At 44.5% G+C, this 22,085-nt stretch overlaps 1 protein-coding gene across 1 annotated transcript in view; it reads right to left on the minus strand.

Moving 5' to 3' along the window:
- LOC119445321 (regulator of chromosome condensation-like) overlaps nucleotides 1-22,085 on the minus strand; it is an 87,729-nt gene that overhangs the window by 55,437 nt on the left and 10,207 nt on the right. Inside the window, exons 3-7 of the mRNA XM_049663004.1 lie at nucleotides 18,180-18,274; nucleotides 14,118-14,319; nucleotides 12,689-12,725; nucleotides 2,338-2,515; nucleotides 746-938 (exon numbers count right to left, since the gene is read on the minus strand). Coding sequence (XP_049518961.1) covers nucleotides 746-938; nucleotides 2,338-2,515; nucleotides 12,689-12,725; nucleotides 14,118-14,319; nucleotides 18,180-18,274 — 705 coding nt within the window. The remainder of the gene's footprint in view (nucleotides 1-745; nucleotides 939-2,337; nucleotides 2,516-12,688; nucleotides 12,726-14,117; nucleotides 14,320-18,179; nucleotides 18,275-22,085) is intronic.

The following is a 22,085-nucleotide window of genomic DNA, read 5'->3' on the forward strand; positions in this document are numbered from 1 at the left end:
GCCATGAACAGTGGATAAGAGTGGCATGGAATTGAGCGGAAGGCATCAATACAAAACTGCAGCCTGTATCTCGACTATTCTCATGCTGTCACTACAGAGATGCAAGTACAGCCAATGCATGCACTGAATCTCTATTGGCGACTACTACATAGACTAGGTTTCACTAGTTAGTTTCGAGTAAGTGCCGGTGACATGGCGTCGACCGTGCCGGCAACATGTGAAAAAAAAACTGCTATTTCTTCTAGACTTAGTGCCCAAATTACATGTGGTCGTGCAGTTGGAGTGAATTGTCGCACAGCGCGCTGACAAGATGTCCGAAATTTTGGTCATCCTCACTCTTTGGGGTTAGTAGTGGTGCCAAGGAGAAGTCCAAATTATCAAGCATGACCAAGTTATCGGCGTCTGAATTATTAATTGGTGACTGTACCTAACTATTCTTTGCTTGAATTGAATTTAGTGGTTTTACATGCAGAAACCACGATTTGATTATGAGGCACACTGGGGGACTCTGGATTAATTTTGACCATCAAGGACTCTTTAACCTGCCCCCAATGCAAAGGACACAGGCGTTTTTGCATTTTGCCCCATCAAAATGCAGCCGCCATGATGTCGAGGGATCTAAATCCCACGACCTCACACTAAGTGGCACAACTCCAGAGAAGCTAATCCACTTCTGCGGGTTATTCTTTGCCAATGAGCTTGTTTCTTGTAACCAGGCTTGGCAGTACAGAAACAAATGACCTACCGATGCCCTTGACAAGAGGTCAGTGCTCGAGGTACAGAAATAATTTGGCCAATGTCGTTTGACCTGTGCGCTTGTACCCCCATCTGGTGGTGGTTGTTCAGACCGAACGCGTACAGCTTGCCGGTTTCACATAGCAGCGCATACGTGGTATATGCCCTAGCCCATATCCTGTCGAAGGCTCGTGTCTTGCTACCTGGACATGATGCCACACTAGATACCAGCGGTAAACAATAAACACAAACAATCTAAGGGGAGGAAAACAAGCAAGTGTTAGGAACTCCGCTGGTGGCTAATTTATTTATTTTCTGCTTTATCTTCAATACTGCCAGTCTCTTGCAATACCTGGGCAGGCAGACAGTCACATGTGCACGAAGAAATGATCAGTGCAAACAGAATGGGGAAAAATAATTTAGTGCCACTGGAGATCAAATATGGTGAACAAATTTACATACATCCTTCAAATATTTTATTTCACAAAGATCGAGCGATATAACATTGCACAAAACGACAATATGCATATTCTTTAATTGTTTGTTTCTGTTGTGCATTTACAGTTTTACGCACAGCACTTTTTTGTGTTTTTAATATTTGCATCAGATGGCTTTGTGTGATAATAGTATTGCCTTTCCCTTCATGTCATTTTACAATTATTTTCACTTACATACATGATGACTGTGTCATAGATTACTATACTTTCAAAGTTTTGTTCGTTTTTGCTGCTGCAAATTATACACAAATACAGGCCTAAACTAGCTTCGGCTACTGGCCTAACATTTTTCTGCACACAGTGTATGTGCACATTGAAGGAAATGAAACAAATTAAACATTAGGGCAACTAAATACATTTCAGTTCTGAATTGAATTTAAATCTGAAGTTTCAAGTGCCAAAATCACAATTTGATTATGAGGCATGCCTTAGTGGTGGACTCCGGATTAATTTTGATCACTACGGGATCTTTAACATGCCCCCAATGCATGGGACACGGGCATTTTTGCTTTTCACCCCCACCAAAATACGGCCGCTGCGGAAGAGATTTGATCTCGCGACCTCGTACTTAAAAGCACAACACAAAGTACAGTTCCACAGTATTTAATGAAAACACTAGAAATTTAAGTCAAGCAGTAAACCGCAATGATTCTTAATACAGACCCCCCCCCCCAAACCCGTTTATACCAAACTCAACAGTTCCATAAAATGTACCAGTAGTTCGCTATATATGAACTCGGCCTTGAAAACGCTACAAAGTGACTGCACTGAAGCTAGCATTGGCACTTACAATTCGGCAGCACTTTTGTCCAAAAAACACAGTGTCAAAGTAGCCTAAAGGCAGCACGCATACCATTAATTTGAGCCATTGCATGTAGAACAAGAGCATGTTAAGTTTTTGCAGGAAAAAAGTTTATGGTGTTTTATACATAAATATTAGGTTACGCAAACAAGCAACCCTGTTGAAACAGATTTGAACCATTCTTTTTTTTGGATTCGCATTGAAATAGAACTAAGTTGCTTTTTCAGAACAAGAATGAAAAAAAAAAATACTTGGCAAAGTAATGAATATAACAAAGTAAATTCAACTCGCATGTCTACTTACCACGGGGTTTCGGTATGTAGACATTGGTGGGCTTAAGCAGGTGTAGTGAAGTGCAGCATGCTCGGTGCAAGGTCGTTCCCATAGGCACTCGTCCCAGCTGTCCTTGCTCTCCGCATCCCATGGTCAGAACGTAGCCCTTAACCATCAGCATCACCACGTGATCACTGCCAGAAGCAATCTCCGTCAAACAAACAACAAATGCTTGACACCGAGTGCACAAATAAATAGCATGCTGCCTCATTCAGTTATGCCAGTGTCACGCAGGCCTTTTCGAAAGCCTTTGAGCCAAGAATTTAGTGACACAGCAGAGCATTTTCTACCAATATTTCAAAGGCCTTGAAACAGTGGGCTCCCTTGTCATTACCTTGTTCACACAAGAAAGAACACTTGATTTCCGTTAAAGGTGCCCTGAGACCCTTTGTTATCTAATCACAGAATTATGTAGTGTCACCTCATGAATCTCCTGCCGCAAAAATTTCCGAATCCTTCAAGAACAAGTGAAGTGATCGTAGCTATTGGAGCGGTCAGCGGCTTCCAGTCTACTTTAATCTCCACTAGCGACTAGCACACTGGAAGCTAGGCAAAGGAGTGCCAGGGACCAATGCCCCTCCCCCCTTTGGACTCCTCCAAAAGTTGAATGAGAGACTGTTCGTGATGGCACCCCGTGACAGTCGTGGTATCTATGCTGCACTTTTCGTCTCTAAAACCACGTGGAGCAGATGCAGCAACACGCAACAACTTTTAGACCGGCAGAGTGAAGATGAAATGGTTATTCTGACCAATATCGCAGACATACATATATTTAAGTTATTTAACTCGAATGAGTATTAAGCGTACTACTGAGAATGTTCTCACAACCACGAAATCAGACAATAGCTGTTATGGGTCCAGCTGCTTGCGGCAACACCGTATGACACTGCGGAAGCCAAGCAAGCCATTTTTTGTTGCTTTTGACCCAAGATTGTTAATTTCCTCCTGCATCATCATCAGCATATATTTGTGTCCACTGCAGGATGAAGGCCTCTCCCTGCGATCTTCAATTACTTTTCTTGCGCTAGCCGATTCCAACCTTGCGTCTGCAAAATTCCCAACTTCGTCAGCCAACCTAGTTTTCTGCCATCCTTAACTGTGCTTCCCTTCTTTTGGCACCGATTTTTAACTTTATGGTCAACCAGTTATCTACCCTAGCATTACATAGCCTGGCCAGCTCTCTTTCTCTTAATGTCAGCTAAATAGTGGCTATCCCCGTTTGTTCTCTGATCCACACCACTCTCTTCCAGTTGCTTAACGCTAGGCCTAACATTTTTCGTTCCATCGCTCATTGTGTGGTCCGTAACTTGTTCTTGAGCTTCTTTGTTAAGGTTACTCCAAGTTTTTCCCTCATATGTTAGCCCCGGTAGAATGCAGTGATTGTACACTTATTTTCGATGACAGTGACAAGTTCCCAGTCAGGATTTGGCAATGCCTGCCATATGCACTCCAACCTCAATTTTATTCTTCTGTAAATTTCCTCATCATTATCAAGGTCCCCTGTGAGTAATTGACCTAGATAAACATACCCCTCTACAGACTAGAGGCTGACTGGCGATCCTGAATTCTAGTTCTATTGCCAGGCTATTAAACATTATCTTTGTCTTCTGCATAATAATCTTCAACCCCACTCTTACACTTTCTTGGTTAAGGTCCTCGATCATTTGTTGTAATTCGTCGCCATTGTTGCTGAACAGGACGTCATCTGCAAATAGAAAGTTGCCGAGATATTCGCCGTTGATCCTCACTCCTAAGCCTTCGCAGTCTAAGAGCTTGAATACTTCTAAGCATGCAGTGAATAGCATTGGAGAGATTGTGTCTCCTTGCCCGACCCCTTTCGTGATAGATAACTTTCTACTTTTCTTGTGGAGAAGCAAGGTTGCTGTGCATTCCTTGTGATTATTTGCCAAGACATTTACGTATGCGTCCTGTACTCCTTGATTACGCAATGCCTCTGCGACTGCTGGTATGTCTATGAATCGAATTCTTTTTCATAATCTATGAAAGCCATATTGAGAGGTTGATTGTACTCCACAGGTTTCTTTATTACCAGATTGATGACATGAATATGATCCATCGTAGAATATCCTATCTTCAAGCCAGCCTGTTCTCTTGGTTGGCTGTCAAGTGTTGCCTGATTCTATTGAAAATTACCTTGGTGAATATTTTATACAGTACTGAAAACAAGCTAACAGACCTATATTTTTTCAATTCTCTAACAACTTCCTAATTATGGATTAGTATGATGTTGGCATTCTTCCAGTTCTCTGGTACACTTGGAAGTCATGAGGCATTGCGTACAAAGGGCCGCAAGCTTTTCAAGCAAAACATCCCCTCCATCTTAGATTAAATTGACTTTTATTCCATCTTCTCCAGCAGCTTTTTCCCCTGGTCATGTCTTTCAAGGCCCTTCTAACTTCATCGCTAGTTATAGAAGGAGCCTCTGTATCCTGTTCATCACTACTTCGATTGAAAGTAGCTAGGCTGCTCTGGTAACTGTACAGGTCAGCATAGAATTCTTCCGCTGTTTTTACTGTCATCAAAAATTGCCGATATTACCTTGCTTATCTTTCAGTGCATACATTTTGCCTTGCCCTATGCCAAGTTTTCTTCTCATTGATTTCATGCTGTGTCCATATTTTACAGCGTCCTCAATCTTTTCCACGTTGTAATTTCGGATATCTCTCACTTTCTTCTTGTTGATCAGTTTCGACAGTTCAGCGAATTCTATCTGATCTCTCGAGTTTGCCACTTTCATGTTTTGTCATTTCTTTATTAGGTCTTTTGTTACTTAGGAGAGCTCACCTAACTTGTTGCCTTAGTGCCTTACCTCCCACTTCAATTGCTGCTTCTGAGACCAGCCTGTTAATGTCTCATTCATTACCTCTATGTTGTCTTCACCTTCCTGTTCTAAAGCTGCATATTTGTTTGCGAGCACCAGGCTGAATTAGCCTGCTTTTACCCTTACTGCGTCTAGGTTGGCCTGTTTCTTGACTAGTTTTATTCTTTCTCTTCAAACCAAGAGAAATCCTACACCTCACTAACCTATGGTCACTGCCCATTACCCTTCCTAACACTTCTACATCCTGCACTATGCTGGGATCGGCAGAGAGTATGAAATCTATTTCATTCCTTGTTACTCCATTAGGGCTTTTCCAGATCCTGTTGCTGCGCTTCCTGAAGAAGGTACTCATTATTCAGAGCCTATTCCTTTCCGCGCATTCTACCGACATCTCTCCTCTAGTGTTCCTAGAACCGATGCCGTATTTGTCAATTGCTTGCTCACCAGCTTTTTTCCTTGTTTTTGCATTGAAGTTGCCCATGACTACAGTATACTGAATTACCACCTTTCTCATTGCTAATTCAACATCTTCATAAAACTGTTGTATTTCTTCATCATCGTGACTGGAGATTGGGGCATAGGCATGTACTACCTTCATTATATACTTCCTATTCAACTTTATTACGACTGCTACCCTCTCATAAATGCTGCAGAATTCATAAATGTTGCCCGCTATGTCCTTATGGACTAGAAATCTTACCCCAAGTTCTCTTATCTGGAAGACCTCGGTAGCAGACGACATGGTCGTTAGTCAGCACTGTATAAGCCTCAGCAGTTCTTCTAACCTAAGGGCAATAATATTGTCACGGGACTATTTCTCAAGAGGAGTGTCGATGAAGACGTTTTTGATCTGGCGCGCTCTCGCCCATAAGGTTCAGCGCTTCATCGCCTTGTAAATATATTGTAAATATTGTTACGGTTAAGGGAAAGAAGAAGGGAACACTAACGACAGGAAAACGAAGACTCTGGCCATTGCCTGACTGCCATATACTTCGCTTGTAAATATACATTCTTTTACACTCGTGGGCTTGCTTTTTTCCTGCAACATTTTGGTGGAAAGTGCGGGGTGCAATCACGGAACTTCGCAGCGGACGTCATCTACCTGCTGCCACAATGGCAGATCAACCAACACAACCGACAACGCCTCAGCAGTACATGCCAACGGTCATCCGGACTCATCTGCGGGACCCGGGGACATTTTGTGGCACGAACGCCGACGTCGAGGATTGTCTTGCGATGTACGAGCGAGTCTGCGACAACAACAGGTGGGATCCAACAATGATGCTAGCAAACCTGATGTTTTATCTACGAGGAACTGCGAAGAAATGGTACGATACGCATGAAGCTGACCTAACAAGCTGGGATGTCTGCAAAGAAAAAATGCGAGACCTGTTTGGCAGACCTGTCGGTCGTCAGTTGGCAGCAAAAAAAGAACTTGCATGCCGCGCTGAGACGTCCACGGAATCCTATGTCGTGTACATACAGGAAGTGCTGGCTCTCTGCCGCAAGGCTGATAACAACATGACCGAGGCGGACAAGATTGGTCACATACTAAAAGGTATTGAAGACGACGCCTTCAATCTCCTGATGTGTAAGGATTGTGCCACTGTGGATGCAATTATAAGGGAGTGCCGGCGCTTCGAACAAGTGAAAGGCCACCGCGTCCCTCAAAATTTCGACAGATTGCCCAACACCGCGATGACATCTTCGTGCGAAGACCCGCCGCGGTTCGTTCAGCCGACAGGACCGGGAAGATATAACGCGTATTGTTCGCCGTGAGTTTGAGGCCATGGCTCCAGCTCCAATTCGTTCCGACTGTCGGGAAAGCGTGCCCGCTATCTCGCTCATACAAGCGGTCGTTCGGGGGGAAATAGCGAGTTTGGGCATTCCGTCTCTCTGCTCGGTCCGCCTTACAAACACCCTACCAGATTTCTCCAGCCGCTCGCTCCCAGATGCAAAGCTTTCCGCCACTTCGCCGCAACTCCAATGACTAGCGCACAGTGGATGACAGACCCATCTGTTTTAATTGTTCCGGTATTGGACAAATCGCCTGTCATTGCCGTAACCGCCGGTCGTCGTCTCCTCAGTGGTCATCTCCAAATCACTACCGCCAATTATGAGACAATCGCACTTTCTCGCCCTACACGCCGCCTAGGAACATCAACGCCGACAGTGCTCCACCAAGATCCAGCCGCTCCCCGTCTCCTCAAGGCCGTCGGTCCCGTTCACCTCTCGTTCACCGCTCTTCGTCCCCATCTGCAACCGGTCGCTTCCTTCGGGAAACTAGGCGGTGCAGCTCCCGGAGGTGAAGCTGCAACTCCGACCCGGCCCACAAATCGTCTGTTGACTCTGCCTAAAGGTGGAAACCTACTGGACATTGAAGTTGATGGTGTTCCTGTTATATCTCTCATTGACACAGGAGCGCAGCTTTCAGTTATGAGCGCTGCTCTCCGCCGAAGGCTCAAAAAGGTTCTGACGGCTGCTGTACCGTGCACTGTACGAGTCGCCGATGGGAGTACTTCACCTGTTCTTGCAATGTGCACAGCACGTGTGACCATTGCGGGCCATTATAGTGTTGTTTTATTTATCGTCCTTTAGCACTGTCCACACGACCTAATTGTTGGCCTCGACTTCCTTTCGAAACACTCTGCCCAAATTGACTGCTCCGCAGGTGTTGTACAGCTGGATCTGCCGCTTTCTGCAGACGCAGACACAACTTGTGCTTCACCCCGCTTATGTTTTGCTGAGTTTGCAAGGCTGTCTCCACAGGCAGCTACAAATGTGCTCCTGACGGCCTGCCCTCCCGTACCTGATGGCGAGTACGTCGTGTTGCCGCTTACTGACGTGGATTTGTCACGCCTATTGCTCTACCGAGCACCTTAATCCGGATCCTCGAAAACTGCGCTCCGGTGCCCATCCTCAATTTTGGATTTTCAACGCATGTGCTGCCACACGTTATTGCCATCGCACTTATCACTCCTTTGAAAGAATTTGAGATTTCTTATTTGGCCTCCAAATCCTTCCCGAGTACCAACGCACCTTTGTTACCCATTCCTTCGTGCTCGACGGCTGCGGAAGATGTTTGTAAGATGATCGCCCCTGACCTTCCTTCCGAGCAAACAACAGCTCTTCGTCACCTCCTGTAATCTTATCGGGATATCTTTGATTTGGACGACTGCCCACTTGGTCAGACATCTGTTGTCAAGCATCGCATCAACACCGGTGATGCCAGCCCCATTCATAGGTGGCCATATCGTGTCTCCGCAACAGGAAGGGCCATAATCCAGAAAGAGGTCGACAAGATGATGGACAAGGACATCATTGAACCTTCCAGTAGCCCGTGGGCATCACCGGTTGTCCTATTAAAGAAAAAAGACAGCTCGTAGCACTTCTGGTTGACTACCGTCACCTCAACAAGATAACAAAGAAGGATGTTTATCCCCTGCCTCGCACTGACGATGCTCTTGACTGCCTACACGGATCCCAATACTTCTCATCAATTGACCTCCGCTCCGGCTATTGGCAGATTAGCGTCGACGAGATGGACCGCGAGAAAACCGCCTTTGTCACACCGGATGGTCTGTACCAATTTAAAGTCATGCCGTTTGGATTATGCATTGCGCCAGCTACATTCGAGCGCATGATGGACTCTCTCCTGCGCGGCTTGAAGTGTTCTACATGCCTCTTTTACCTCGACAATGTGATTGTGTATTCGTCGAACTTTTAGAGCCACCTGAGGCGCCTCACGACCATACTCTCCGTGTTTCGCAGGGCTGGCCTTCAGCTAAACTCCTCCAAGTGCCATTTCAGTCCCCGTGAAATTACAATGCTCGCCATCTCGTAAACGCCGCCGGAATCCAACCTGATCCACATAAAGTCCATGCCATGCGAAATATTCCTGTACCTTGTTCAACAAACGATGTCCGTAATTTTCTGGGCTTAGGCTCTTATTTCTGGCGATTTGTGAAAAAATTTGCAGACATCGCTCGCCCTCTCAACGACCTTCTTAAGAAAGATGTCTCTTTCTCTTGGGGACCACTGTAGGAGCAAGCCTTCTCTACCCTGATCGAGCGGCTTACAACTTCCCCGATTCTGTCGCACTTTGACCCTTCTGCACCCACTGAAGTACGAACTGATGCCAGTGGTTATGGCATCGGCACTGTCCTCGCTCAACGTCAACAGGGCCACGACCGTGTCATCGCTTACGCCAGCCGCCTTCTTTCCAAGCCCGAGCAAAATTACTCAATCACTGAGAGGGAATGTCTCACGCTCGTATGGCCGGTCACGAAATTTCGGCCGTACCTTTTCGGTCGGAGCTTCTGCGTCGTAACCGATCATCACACCCTCTGCTGGCTCTCCTCTTTGAAGTACCCAACTGGAAGACTTGCACGTTGGGCATAGTGTCTACAAGAACATACATTTTCTATTACGCATAAGTCAGGACACCTGCATAAAGACGCTGACTGCCTGTCCCGCAATCCCGTGGATCAACCGGATGATACCGATGCAGATTCGGACATCAGTATTCTGTCCCTCTCCGGCTTTCTCCATATTGGCGACGAGCAACGCCAAGATCCTGTTCTTCGAACACTTATGGAACGCCTAAGCTCCTTGCCTAATGACCGGTCTTTGCGGATGTTCACCTTGCGCGATGGAACTTTATACCGCCGTAGTGTTAGTCCTGATGGCCCAGAGCTCTTCCTAGTCGTTCCAAAGCACCTTCGACTGGCCGTGCTCCAGCAACTTCACGACGCTCCTACTGCTGGACATCTGGGCATCACTCGTACTTACGACCGCCTGCGGCGCCACTTCTTCTGGCCCGGCATTTATCGCTCTGTGCACTGTTATGTCACTTCTAGCGACCTGTGTGAGCGCCGAAAGATGCCTGCTATGCCTCCTGCTGGTTTGCTTCAACCAATTGATATCCCTACAGAGCCCTTCTTCCGTGTGGGCCTCTACCTTCTTGGCCCTTTCCAATTTCCATGAAAGGAAACAAATGGATTGCTGTAGCAACAGATCATGCCACGAGTTATACCACTACACGAGCGATGCCAACCAGCTTCGCTACAGATGTCGCAGACTTCTTACTATACGTCATCCTGCACCACAGCGCCCCTCGCCAGTTACTCACGGATCGCGGCTGCTACTTTCTTTAGAAGGTCGTTGATGATCTGCTCCGATCATCAGACGAAGACTCTGGCCGTTGCCTGAACGCCATATACTTCGCTTGTAAATATACATTCTTCTACACTTGTGGACCTGCTTTCTTCCTGCAACAATATGTTTTACTGTTGTGTCTGCCTCCCCGTAACATCTTGGTGGAGGTGCTGGGTATATAACGCAAGACGGAGCTCCGCAGCGGCCGCCATCATCTTGGCTCCACCCCGTGACCTTTTCTGGCACTGATGGCGAGGACGTCAACGAGTGGATTCGCCTCTATGAATGCGTCAGCGCACATTACAGGTGGGACCCGACCTTGATGCTGCCGAATGTCTTATTTTATCTAAAGGGAACTGCGAAGGCCTGGTTTGATTACAACGAAGAGATCATCACGAGCTGGAGCTTATCCAAGACTCAAATTCGGAAGTTGTTTGGCCAACCTGCAGGCTGCCAGCGTGCTGCCAAAAAAGAACTTGCCTCGCGTGCGCAGACGTCTACCAAGTCGTACCTGACGTACATTCACGATGTGCTGGCCCTTTGCCGGAAAGTTGACGCCAACATGACAGAAGCCGATAAGGTCGCACATGTGCTGAAGGGGATCGCAGACGATGCGTTTCAGCTGCTCGTGTTTAAAAACTCTTCAACAGTCACCGAGATTCTCACTGAATTCCGACGCTTCGAAGAAGCTAAAAGCCGACATATTGCCCAAAACTTTGCCTGCCTCCAGAACACGGCAGCGACATCAACCTGTGAGGACGTTCATGTGACGACTCAGCATTCCACGTCGGAGACTATCACCCGAATCGCTCAATGCGAAATCGAAGTCGCATCGCCTGAACATTTCATGCGAGCGGAGCCCTGTGATACCCAACCGATCATTTCACTGATACAATCCGTTGTTCGTCAAGAACTGGCAAATGTGGGCCTTCAAAACATCTGCTCTCAACCTTCCCGATGTTTACCCTTCGGCTGCCTTCAACCCTATTCAACGCCATTGTCCTACTCCGAATTATCATGATCTGAATGCGTGGAAGACACCAGACAATAAGGCAATTTGCTTCTGATGTGGACGTGTTGGACACACTTCACGGTACAGCCGAAGTCCTTGGCCCTCGCCTACTTGACCAAGCTTCTCCAGCTTCCACTATCCACCCTGAAGTCAACCCCAGGTACCATCCGAAGCTGAACCAGAAACATCTTTCAGGCAATGCCTGATACTTCTTCAAATAACCCTGCTAAGCTAGCCTCACTCGATAGGGTGCGCGTGTTGAACGTTGCCAGGTTCAGTTTCCAGTGCGAGCCAGTAAGGAAACGCAAAATGAAAAAAAAAAAATCCTTATATATGGCCCCAGTGTACTGAACGCTGCCGCCGTTATTTGACTATCATGCATCACCATTTATTGAACCTTACAGCTCAATGCTGGAAGTTTACTAAGGGGAGGTGATGTGGATTTGTACAAGAAACAGGAGCAATTAAATGTTGACTTGCTCTTAACCTTTTAAGGGCTTATGACGACCTAAGCTCATCATGAGCAGTCGCCACTTTTTTTGCTTATAACGACCTGTGGTCGTCATCGGTCTTCCGCAATTCCAATAGGCTTTTGACGAGTCCAGCTCATCAAATGGTGCTTTTCTATTTACAACACCGATTGCAGCATGAATTCGTCATTGTCGCTTTAGTTGAATCAGCATTTGCGCACTAGTTGGCAAAATGCGCGGCTTGTGCTTCTAGCATGTCATAGAAGTTTTTGACGAGCCCAGCTTGACAAATGGTGCTTTTTTATTTACAACATAGAGGGCTTAACGGGTTCCGTCATTGGCGCTTTTGTTGCATGAGCGTTTGCGCAATAGCTGGCAGAATGCGTGCCTTGTGCTTCCCGCGCGTTATGAACAAGCATGTCCACATCCGCGCAGCGTATTCACGTGGGAAATCTTTCTCCCTCAGATGATGAAAGCACGAGTGATGAGGATGTAGTTGTCATGTTTGATTCTTCAAGTGAAGATAGTGATGACGTTTTTTACGGACAGCGACTCTGAAGCGGAAGAAAGCAGTGACCATAGGATGGGCAGCGCACACTAATGGTGCCGGATAGACCCCGACAGCATCCCAACGAGAACTCCACGGTTTTAATTCAAGGTTTCTCCGGGAGTGACGATCACTGTCAGCTCTCTCCCTCAACCACTTGAGCTTTTTCAGGCTTACTTTGCTGATGAACTGATTGATGTTATCGTAGTCGAGACAAAACGGTACGCCTCTCAGCTATTGAATTCGAGTAACCTGAGCCAACATTCTCGCTTCCGAAAATGGTCTGCACTTACGCGAGAAGAACTTCGTGTTTCTCTTAGCCTCTTGTTGCTGCAGGGAATTGTACAGATACCAAATGAAAGGCTGTACTGATCGAGAAACCAGCTGATTGAGACTCCTGCTTTTGGCGAGATAATCCCCAAATAACAGTGCAAAAAGTGTATACAAATACATACATAATACACACATATATACATACTTGTATACATACGAATGCTACAGTTATACATTCAATACATCAATACAGCACAATAAGTATAAATAATGCAAATGAAGAAATAAAACTAGGTACAGAAAGGCCAAAGCCAAATGGAAAAAAAGTATTGCAGCACATGACAACACATCAGTTGAAAAGCAGGAAAATCAATTAAAAACAGGAGTCAATTGTCAAGAAAATGCAATTTCGATTTCTTTCTGAATACTGAAATGGTTGAGGAATCTTGCATAATAAATAAAGCATGCTCATCATTAAGTAGATTAGGAATCTACCACTGTAAAAGCTGATTGCCATTATTTGTTCTGGTTTTTACCTTATAAAGTTCCTAGGTCTTAAGGAGTAATTAGTTGTATTAGTGTATGAATAAAAAACCGTGTGGTTGGACAAGAGGCGCCCAGAGACAAGTCCTGAAATCTATATTGGGCCTTCTTTCGATATGCGAGCCCCCACGACAGCCGAGCACCAGGCCAGGAGACATCTCTAGCCATTAGAAAAACCGGCGGGTTCCCGGCGGCACCGGGATTTGAACTCGGTACTTTCCGCATACGATACGGATGCACCACTGCTAGTCCATCGCTGCGGTGTCCGCGGTCATCGAGTGTGATTTGTTCATGTTTGCCTGTGTCTGTTAGCACCATGCTTGTTAATTTACATAGAGGTTTGCAAGTTTATACCACCAATAAAACTTTTCCTTACTTTGTGTAGCTGTCTACGCATCTGGTATCGCTATCGATGGTTCGCCTTTTGGATGAAACTGCAACATTTTTAGAGGTAGCGGCGGAAAAAATATCACTAAAAATTTTACCCTTCATAATGAACACACCCCCCAACTTTGCGCATAATTTACGGGGAAGAAGTGCATTCATTACGCGAGTACATACGGTAGTATGAAAGAGCAGGCAGGCAAAGGGAAGCGAATGCTTCCTCTGCCTCTCACTTTATAGCATCTCCAAAACCAGTGATTATGCGACCTCTCTTACAGGAAGACAGCGCACATGAAGCCTTGGCCATCTTAGCTTTGCACCTGCCACAGATTACCTCCAAGAGAGCGCTGGTGGCGTTTGCACTTCGCCGGGCTGACATCCATGCACAGCTACAGCCGCACTAAGAGAGCTGACGTGTGTGCTCACAAATATGAATTATGCGCCAGTGAAGCATCCAGACCTTTGCTAAGAAAACAGGTTTATGCATCCTGAATGTGATGCTCCAAAATGCCATACTTCCACTAATGAAGCATCATCTGAACAAGCTTCACCTTGACATCAGCTGTGAGGCACAGGGTGTGCATGCCACCAGCCATGACGTCCACCACATCCTTCAAGTCAGCAACCAGAGTGGGACGTGCCAACTCCATGACATCCGGCCCCAGTCCAAGCTGGCCAACATCGCAGACGTTTCCAGGGCTACCACGGTGTTTCACGGACACCTCTGCAAAGGGCATTTACGCAATTACATCGCAAGGTTCTTATGGTCCAGCCACATTTACGCTCTTAATCTTGCTCCACATAAGCTCCACTAAGAAAATTAGGCATTTATGCTAACATGTTTCGCACGTGGTGAAACTTGTGCAGATTGATATTTCTTTTTAATGGTAACATCATACCTACCCCCGCATTTATAGAACGATACTTGACTATGCTCTTCCTCCATTCCGCCAAGTTGAGCACAGCACCAGCCCTTGACTGACGAACACCCGACACTTCTCAAGAATCGGCGTGGATCACCATAAAAGCGCAGCGAGCACTTCTGTCAAGGGGTGGTGCTGCTATCTACTTTCTTGAGTCAAGGTGGAGTGCTGGGTGAAGGAACATTTTAGAATATGGGGGCTAGCCTTATTTCTACATATCAAATCTGTATAGATCTGTACAGGGCCTTCCGATAATGTCAATGATGCCAGGCCTGCTGTCCTGAGGCCAATTTTAGCATAAAATAAAAATATCTCGTGTTTACCAACCATTAAACTTTCCAAGTGTCTTACGCATAAGAAGCCTGCGGCACAGCTTCTGTAATATTGAAAGTGTGGGTCAGTATTCCTCCAAAACCACATCATATGTATCACACTGTAGTGGGATGTGAAATAAAGAAATGTAAGGCCATGTGAGAAAAAAAGTCAAGGGCAACTAAGCTGCCATAGCAAGCAGATTCAAGTTTATAGAAAAGGTGCCAGCGAGCGCAAATGCATTGGCACACCAGAAGCAGACCACACAAATGAAATGGCAGAAACAAGATTATTGTAACACAATCAAAGAATTGATGTTCAGTGCTGCAAGAGCCACAGGTGATACAAATTTTTATTTATAACATTATATGCATCCATTAACTTGCCTGGCAAGACATCTTTGCTTCTACCAGATACGTGGATGTTGGAAAGAATTGACACACATGCAGGAACAATAATGTATAGGAAAGTGTGTAGAAGTATTACTGTTGACAGAAAGTTCGCTAAGCCCTTCAGGCACCAATTATGTCCATTGAAAATTTAGTATCACCACATTTCTTGCATTTACATAACCACAAAAAGCCCACAGTATCTGAACAGTTAGGAACTTTCAATTCTTCAACGAGTTTTGTCAAGCTTAAATTGTGTGAATTCCACGCGAAACTCGCTATAGGCACGGGACACAAGATCAACACTTTAGCATATTTGGAAAGTACTTATCCAGCCCCTTGAAAAAGATGCCCGATGTAAAACACTGAAAGACAATGAAAGAAGTGAATCTACTACATGACACCACAAAGACTCCCAGAGCAAGCATTCAGCCTTCTACATTCCAATTTGTTTCACTAAAACACTGTACACATTCAAATTTGTAGCGCAGGTTCAATCAGAAGTGTTTCAAGATGTATGCGAGATGTTGTAAATATCAATATTGTTGCTATCAGTGCTTTGATGCAGTATCTTGGAATACATAACTGTGTGCACAAGCACCTTTAGGGGTTAACACGGTGGCCTGTGGACGATTTACACCTAACAGCAAGCGAGTGGAATTTCGTACACCACGCTGACACCCCAGGCAACGTGTGGCCTAGCAGGCTTTTTCCCACACAGGGCAACTTCCCAGGGTTCGTACAGGTTTCTAGGGCAAAAATTGAAGGATATTCCAGGACCTGTCACAGGTTCTTCAAGGACTCAAAGCGGCATCCAAAGTAGGATTTCTTTACGCTAACATTTCCAAATATCACAAGTTTTATTGTACTTACAATAAATAAATGTATATCACAATTACAATAAAAATGTCTAGCCTTGATAACTTCTCAATATCACAACATAAAATGAACGCTTACCACAGCGGCTGAGATTTCTCCGGTATAGGCTGGGTAAAGTTCACCAAAAATATTCAAAACATTCAGCATAGGGTTATTGCACTAAAATAAAAATAAATAAATGTATATCACAATGATGTTAATAAAATCTCGCGTTGATCACTTTGCGAGTTCACAATACCAAAAATAAAAAGAAGTTCACAAAACCCAATGAATGCTCCCAACAGCTACTCTGACTTCTCTAATATTAACTGGGTAAGTTTACTACACATTTCCAAACCATTCGGTGTAGTCTTCCTAAACATCCATTATAATATCACAAATAGATTTATATTGCAATTTGTAAAACATGCCTTGTCTTTATCATTTCTCAAGTCCGCAATATTAAAAGTTAACACAACCAACACTCACAACAGCTGCTCAGGCTTCTATTAGCTGCGTTGGTTCATCAAACATTTCTAAAACAGTCAGCATACCACATTTTCCGGTGTATAAGACACATTTTTTTTCTTAATTTTTCGTTGGTGCGTCTTATAGAACAGTGCGACCTATGCACATTTTTTTTTGTTTTGTCGGAAAAACTGCCGTCAAAATCGGATCCGATGTTGTGGCCATGCGAAGCGCGCTGGTTGACTTAATTGCTACGGGTTCTGTGCGTGCTATCGAGGTGCCGGGTTCTCGTGATCAAGTTCGGGCCCAAGCGCGGTGCGAGAAGGATGGTGAAGCAACGCAAGTGGCGGTAGGCCGACCGCGAGTCGATCGACCGCGCACTCGTCGCATCTGCAGATCGCTCTCAAGATACGGCGCACGCCGCTGTGGAAACTACGCAGTTCCTCCGAGAGTACAGGAACCCCCTTCCTCCCGAGCTGCCTTCCCGCTTTCCTTCCTTGAGCGCGATTTGGCTCACCATGGCACGCTTTCATTGGCACTTAATACAGCATACGGTGCGCAGGGACGATGCTATCGCCCTTGGACTTTCTACAGAACATCGCGGCAACCACGACGGCAGAAATGTGCCTGGAGTGCAAATATATATGGCACCCATGCGTTTGCGCAAGACGTGCATTCACGGAGTGAAACGTCACGAACTTTTTGAAATTGCTTACCGAAAGAAAAGGTGCGTCTTATACACCCGTGCGACTTATACACGTTTGGTTTTTGGTTTTTCAGAAAAACTGCCATTTTGAGGGGGGTGCGTGTTATATACAAAGGTGCGACTTATAGAACGGGAAATACGGTAATGTTATTGCACTTGTATTATCATAAATAATAGTATAACAAACCTCCACCCTAAGGCACTGAGCATATCAGTGGTAAAATTGCTCAACTATAGCTCTTTAGCTTCACCTCGCGTGCAAGAGTGAAAGTGGCACAAGGCAGACCGACGGGCGAGGATTGAAACGAACGATAGGGTGAGGAAAGCAGCGTAAACTGCCAACCAAGCCAGCTCCGAAGCGCAGCACGGCTCTCTCGCTCCGTTCTCGGTTTGACGCGGCGAAGCCTTTTATTTTTCCGCGCAGTTCTGCGAAACGGAACCATGTGTGGGGAGTTCGACGCCGATCTGCCACAGAAAGGAGGTCGCAATGTCGATATCAAGACTGCACTGGTCACAAAATTGAAGGATTTTCAAGGAAAGAAAAAAATTCCAGGACTTTCAAGGGCCTTGAAACGGCACTGTTCAATTTCAAGGGTTTTCAAGGATTTCAAGGACCTGTACACACCCTGGCTTCTGTGCTGCAATGCATTGTTGTTGCTTGACACAGATGCCTGACGTATGCGGCATAGCGATGACGTTCTCTTCCGGCTTTCCGCATCTTCGCTTCAATAGGCACATGCCAACCAACGTCTGCCTTACCAAGAAAACAGGTAGAGTTACTTCAGGTTGTCAGTCTCCTGGTTTTACTGAACTTTATTCCGTATCCCATTACACCATGTTAAGTATGAACCAACTAACCCAGCAACATGTAGCGATGAGAGTAAGCCCCATAAGAAAGCAACAGACAAACAAGATTTGAATTTGTCACCTTTCTCAGCCTTGTCTCTTGAGGGAAGGCGCTGAGCTAGCGGCACTTTCCTGGCTGTTTTTTTCCCTCTTGATGGGTGCCGTCTTCTGTGGGGCCTGAGATAAACAAAGAAAGCAAGCAATAGTCAAGTCAAAAGAAGGCAAGGAAGTACTCATATATAATGCCGACAAGTCATTGCCTGAACACCTGCCAAAGTTTTAATTTGTTGCCAGCACCGAGTGAATCCAGTGCTCAAGTGAATCCAGGATTGGTCAATCACTTCTGGGGATGTCATGTTCAGCAGATGCCGACTGGCTGCTACCTGTGCCACCATTGAGGGTTACATTTAAAGTCGCAGCTAAAACTTTTAAATATAGTAAATGCCATGATTATAATTGCTGCAGGGAATACTGTTTGCCCATCGTAATGTCTAAAAATTTAGTAGGCAACATTTTAAGAAATGTCACTAATAAAATTAGGAGATGTTTTTATTCAGATTACTTATTAGGTAGAGAAGCCTTGATCCTATTTAGCGTGTGCCGATATCACCCCGGAAGCTACCTTGGATCCACTCTATTCTGGGTTGTCAAGAAGTTGGCAAGCTAGATAAGTCACATCTACACTACCAATGAAACAGCTTTTATGACTGCGGTCCAAAAACACGCGAGCCAGAACAGCCGGAGCAAAAGGCGAGACTATGCATTTCTGACTAGTCTCCTGGCGCTCCCAGCACAGCAGATAACAGTGCAAAAAATGTATACAATATATACATAATACACACATATATACATACTTGTATATATACGAATGCTACAATTATACATTCAATAAAGCAATAAAAAACAATAAGTATAAATATTGCAAATCAAGAAATAAAACTAGGTACAGAAAGGCCAAAGCCAAATGGAAAAAAAGTATTGCAGCACATGACAACATATCAGTTGAAAAGCAGGAAAATCAATTAAAAACAGGAGTTAATTGTCAAGAAAATACAATTTCGATTTCTTTCTGAATATTGAAATGGTTGAGGAATCTTGCATTATAATAAATAAAGCATGCTCATCATTAGGTAGATTAGGAATTTGCCACTGTAAAAGCTGATTGCCGTAATTTGTTCTGGTTTTTACCTTAATAAAATTCCTAGCTCTTAAGGAGTAATTAGTTGTATTAGTGTACGTAGAAAAAAAGTTCTCACGATTACTTATAAATTCTAAAAAGGCTTTTTCGGATAACTTTTGTTTACATAGACTACTGACATTCAAAATACAGTCCTGGTGAAAGTATTCAGAGGTATGTTCGTACATCGGTAAGTAATGAATAATACGAACACATATTTTCTTCATTCGGGAATAGTTTCCAAGTTAGCTTTAAAAGTGACGCCCCAGATAAGTAGACAATAGTGGAGTCTAGAATGAATAGTAGCAAAGTACAGCTGATGCTTTAGTTTTAAAGGTAACAACGTGCGATGCTTATTCAGCACACCGATTAATTGTGCTATGCTACGTTTCATGTAATTTATGTGATGCGTCCACCGTAGATTTTCATGGAAGAGAACATCCAAGAGCTTGTACTGGGAAATCCTTTCAAGTGGTTGCGATTGAAATATCAAAGATGCGACCTCAACTGGCTTGTTATTAGGAGTAAAAACAATATACTTTGTTTTTTTAACATTTTGGCTCAGCTGATTAGCCAACAACTACATTGAAAGAGAATTTAACCAGTTGTTAATAAGAGGAATTAGACTAGAGATGTTATCAGTGGACAAAAAATGTTTGTATCATCGGCATATAATACAATATCAGGTGTTTCTGGTATAGCCACGATATCGTGGATATAAAGCAGGAAAATCGTAGGACCTAAAATAGAACCCTGTGGGACGCCTTACCTAATATCTGCTAAATCTGATTTTATGCTGTTGATTTTCACAAATTGGGAATGGTGTGATAGATAGCTATGCAGTAAGTCTAGCGCAATGCCTCCGATTCCATAAAAGGGTAATTTAGAAAAAAGTATGTCATGTTTAATGGAATCAAATGCTTTATCAAAGTCTAAAAATAGGCCTATTCTGTATTGTTGGTTTTCTAAATTGGCAACAATTTTATCACGTATTTCAAGTAACGCAGATTCAGTAGATTTACACCTTTGAAAGCCATACTGATTCGAGGATATGAGGTTATGCTTTTGGAGGTATCCAGTTATTCTAGAATTTAAAGCTTTTTCAATTATTTTAGAAAAAAACTATAAGTATGGATATCGGCCGGTAATGAGTGATGCAATCAGTGACGCCACCCTTATGCAAGACAACGATCCTAGCAATTTTCATGTTATCCAGAAATGTACCTGTAGAAAACACAAGGTTTGTTATGTCACAAAGAACATTGCATAATAAATCCACGACAGCTTTTATTGGTGCTACTTTAATACCGTCATAACCACAAGAGGAGCTGTTCTTTATATTGCTATAATGTGTGCTATTTCTGCAGGTGTAACAGGATGAAGATACATTGTATTCTGCAAATTGGTCTTAATATAGTCCTTTAAGTTGTTGCTAACTTCCGAGTCAAAGGATCCAAAGCACAAGAACAGCTTATTGAATACTTCAGCGAGGGATTTACCACTTAGCACTTTATTGCCATACGTAAGTTCCTGGGGAATGCTGTTTGTGTACCGCAATAGATTCTTTAGTGTGCACCAAGTTTTTTTAGGGTCATAAAGAATGTCCGTAAGTTTGCTAGCGTAGTAATCAACGTGACTTTTTTATGTCGGCGTTTAACCTGTTTCTGACTTTTTTTGTATAAAAATTTCTGTGTCCCTATATTCAGAAAGTTTCCATGGTGATGGAAAGTTTCCATAGTGATGGAAAAGCTTATTAGCAGAAGCACACTAACATTTTAAGCAAGCATATTAACACATGTTACAAGGGAGTTCGTCCTTGTTGGTGCATGTCGAGCTGCTGTTGGCCAAAAAATACTACAACAAAGGTGGGGACAGGCAGGCAGGCACAAACACTGTATAGAAGGCCAAAATGAGTGCCTAGTTTAGCGGGATTATAAATTCCATACTATATTTAAACACCCATGGCATTCTGTCACCACATTTCAACATTGCAAGTACATAAAGGGACAGCGATTAAGAGTTTTAATTTGATTGCACAGTTTTTTTCCCATTTTTGCTATGCAGAACAAGGTGAAGCAAGTTCTCAATCTACTAGTCTTCATAGAACGAAGTGCCGATGTTTTCAAAACTAAGTACAATATCATTTTGCACAAGAGATCTAGTTGTGTTGGTAGCGGCGAATAGATGCAGCTCCAGTGCGACAGAGTGTGTACAGCTGAACTCGGGTATACCCATGAAATCCCTGGCCCGGTACCTTCCAGGCCATTAACGACGTGTGCGTCAACATAGCATTTTCGACAGGAAAGTAGCGAGCGCAGATTTTTCAAGAAAGGAAACGCAAGCAAGGCAGATGACTATCATTGTGGGGCAATATGAGCCGCCAAAGCGTGCAAACTTTTTCAAGAGTACGCAAAACGCCACATCCAGCTTGCACCCTTTTATACTCCTTTAGGGCACGTTCACACTGGCAAATCTGGCGTCTATGGCGAACGGAATTCTCCTGCCGCCGAAATTGGCGTTGTTCATACTGCTTGCCTACCGTGCCGCTGGAACGTCGGCTGGACGCTTGTGGCATCACAGACCCTACCGCAGCAGCATGGAGCTTTGACGGGCGTTTCACTCTGCTGCATCTAGTTTTAAATCTCGGTGGTGGAAACAGTGATTTTGTCAAAAAAATGTAGTCCACAATATAGAGAAAGCGTGACGGAAACAATGCAAACGACGCAACGACGGTGCATTGAGCAGACGACAGCTACTCAGCCCGTGAGCTCCCCTTAGCGTATGGGCGCTTCCCTCAGCGCTTGCCAATGC

Source organism: Dermacentor silvarum, chromosome 1, assembly GCF_013339745.2.
Source record: "Dermacentor silvarum isolate Dsil-2018 chromosome 1, BIME_Dsil_1.4, whole genome shotgun sequence".
In the NCBI taxonomy this organism is placed as follows: domain Eukaryota; kingdom Metazoa; phylum Arthropoda; class Arachnida; order Ixodida; family Ixodidae; genus Dermacentor; species Dermacentor silvarum.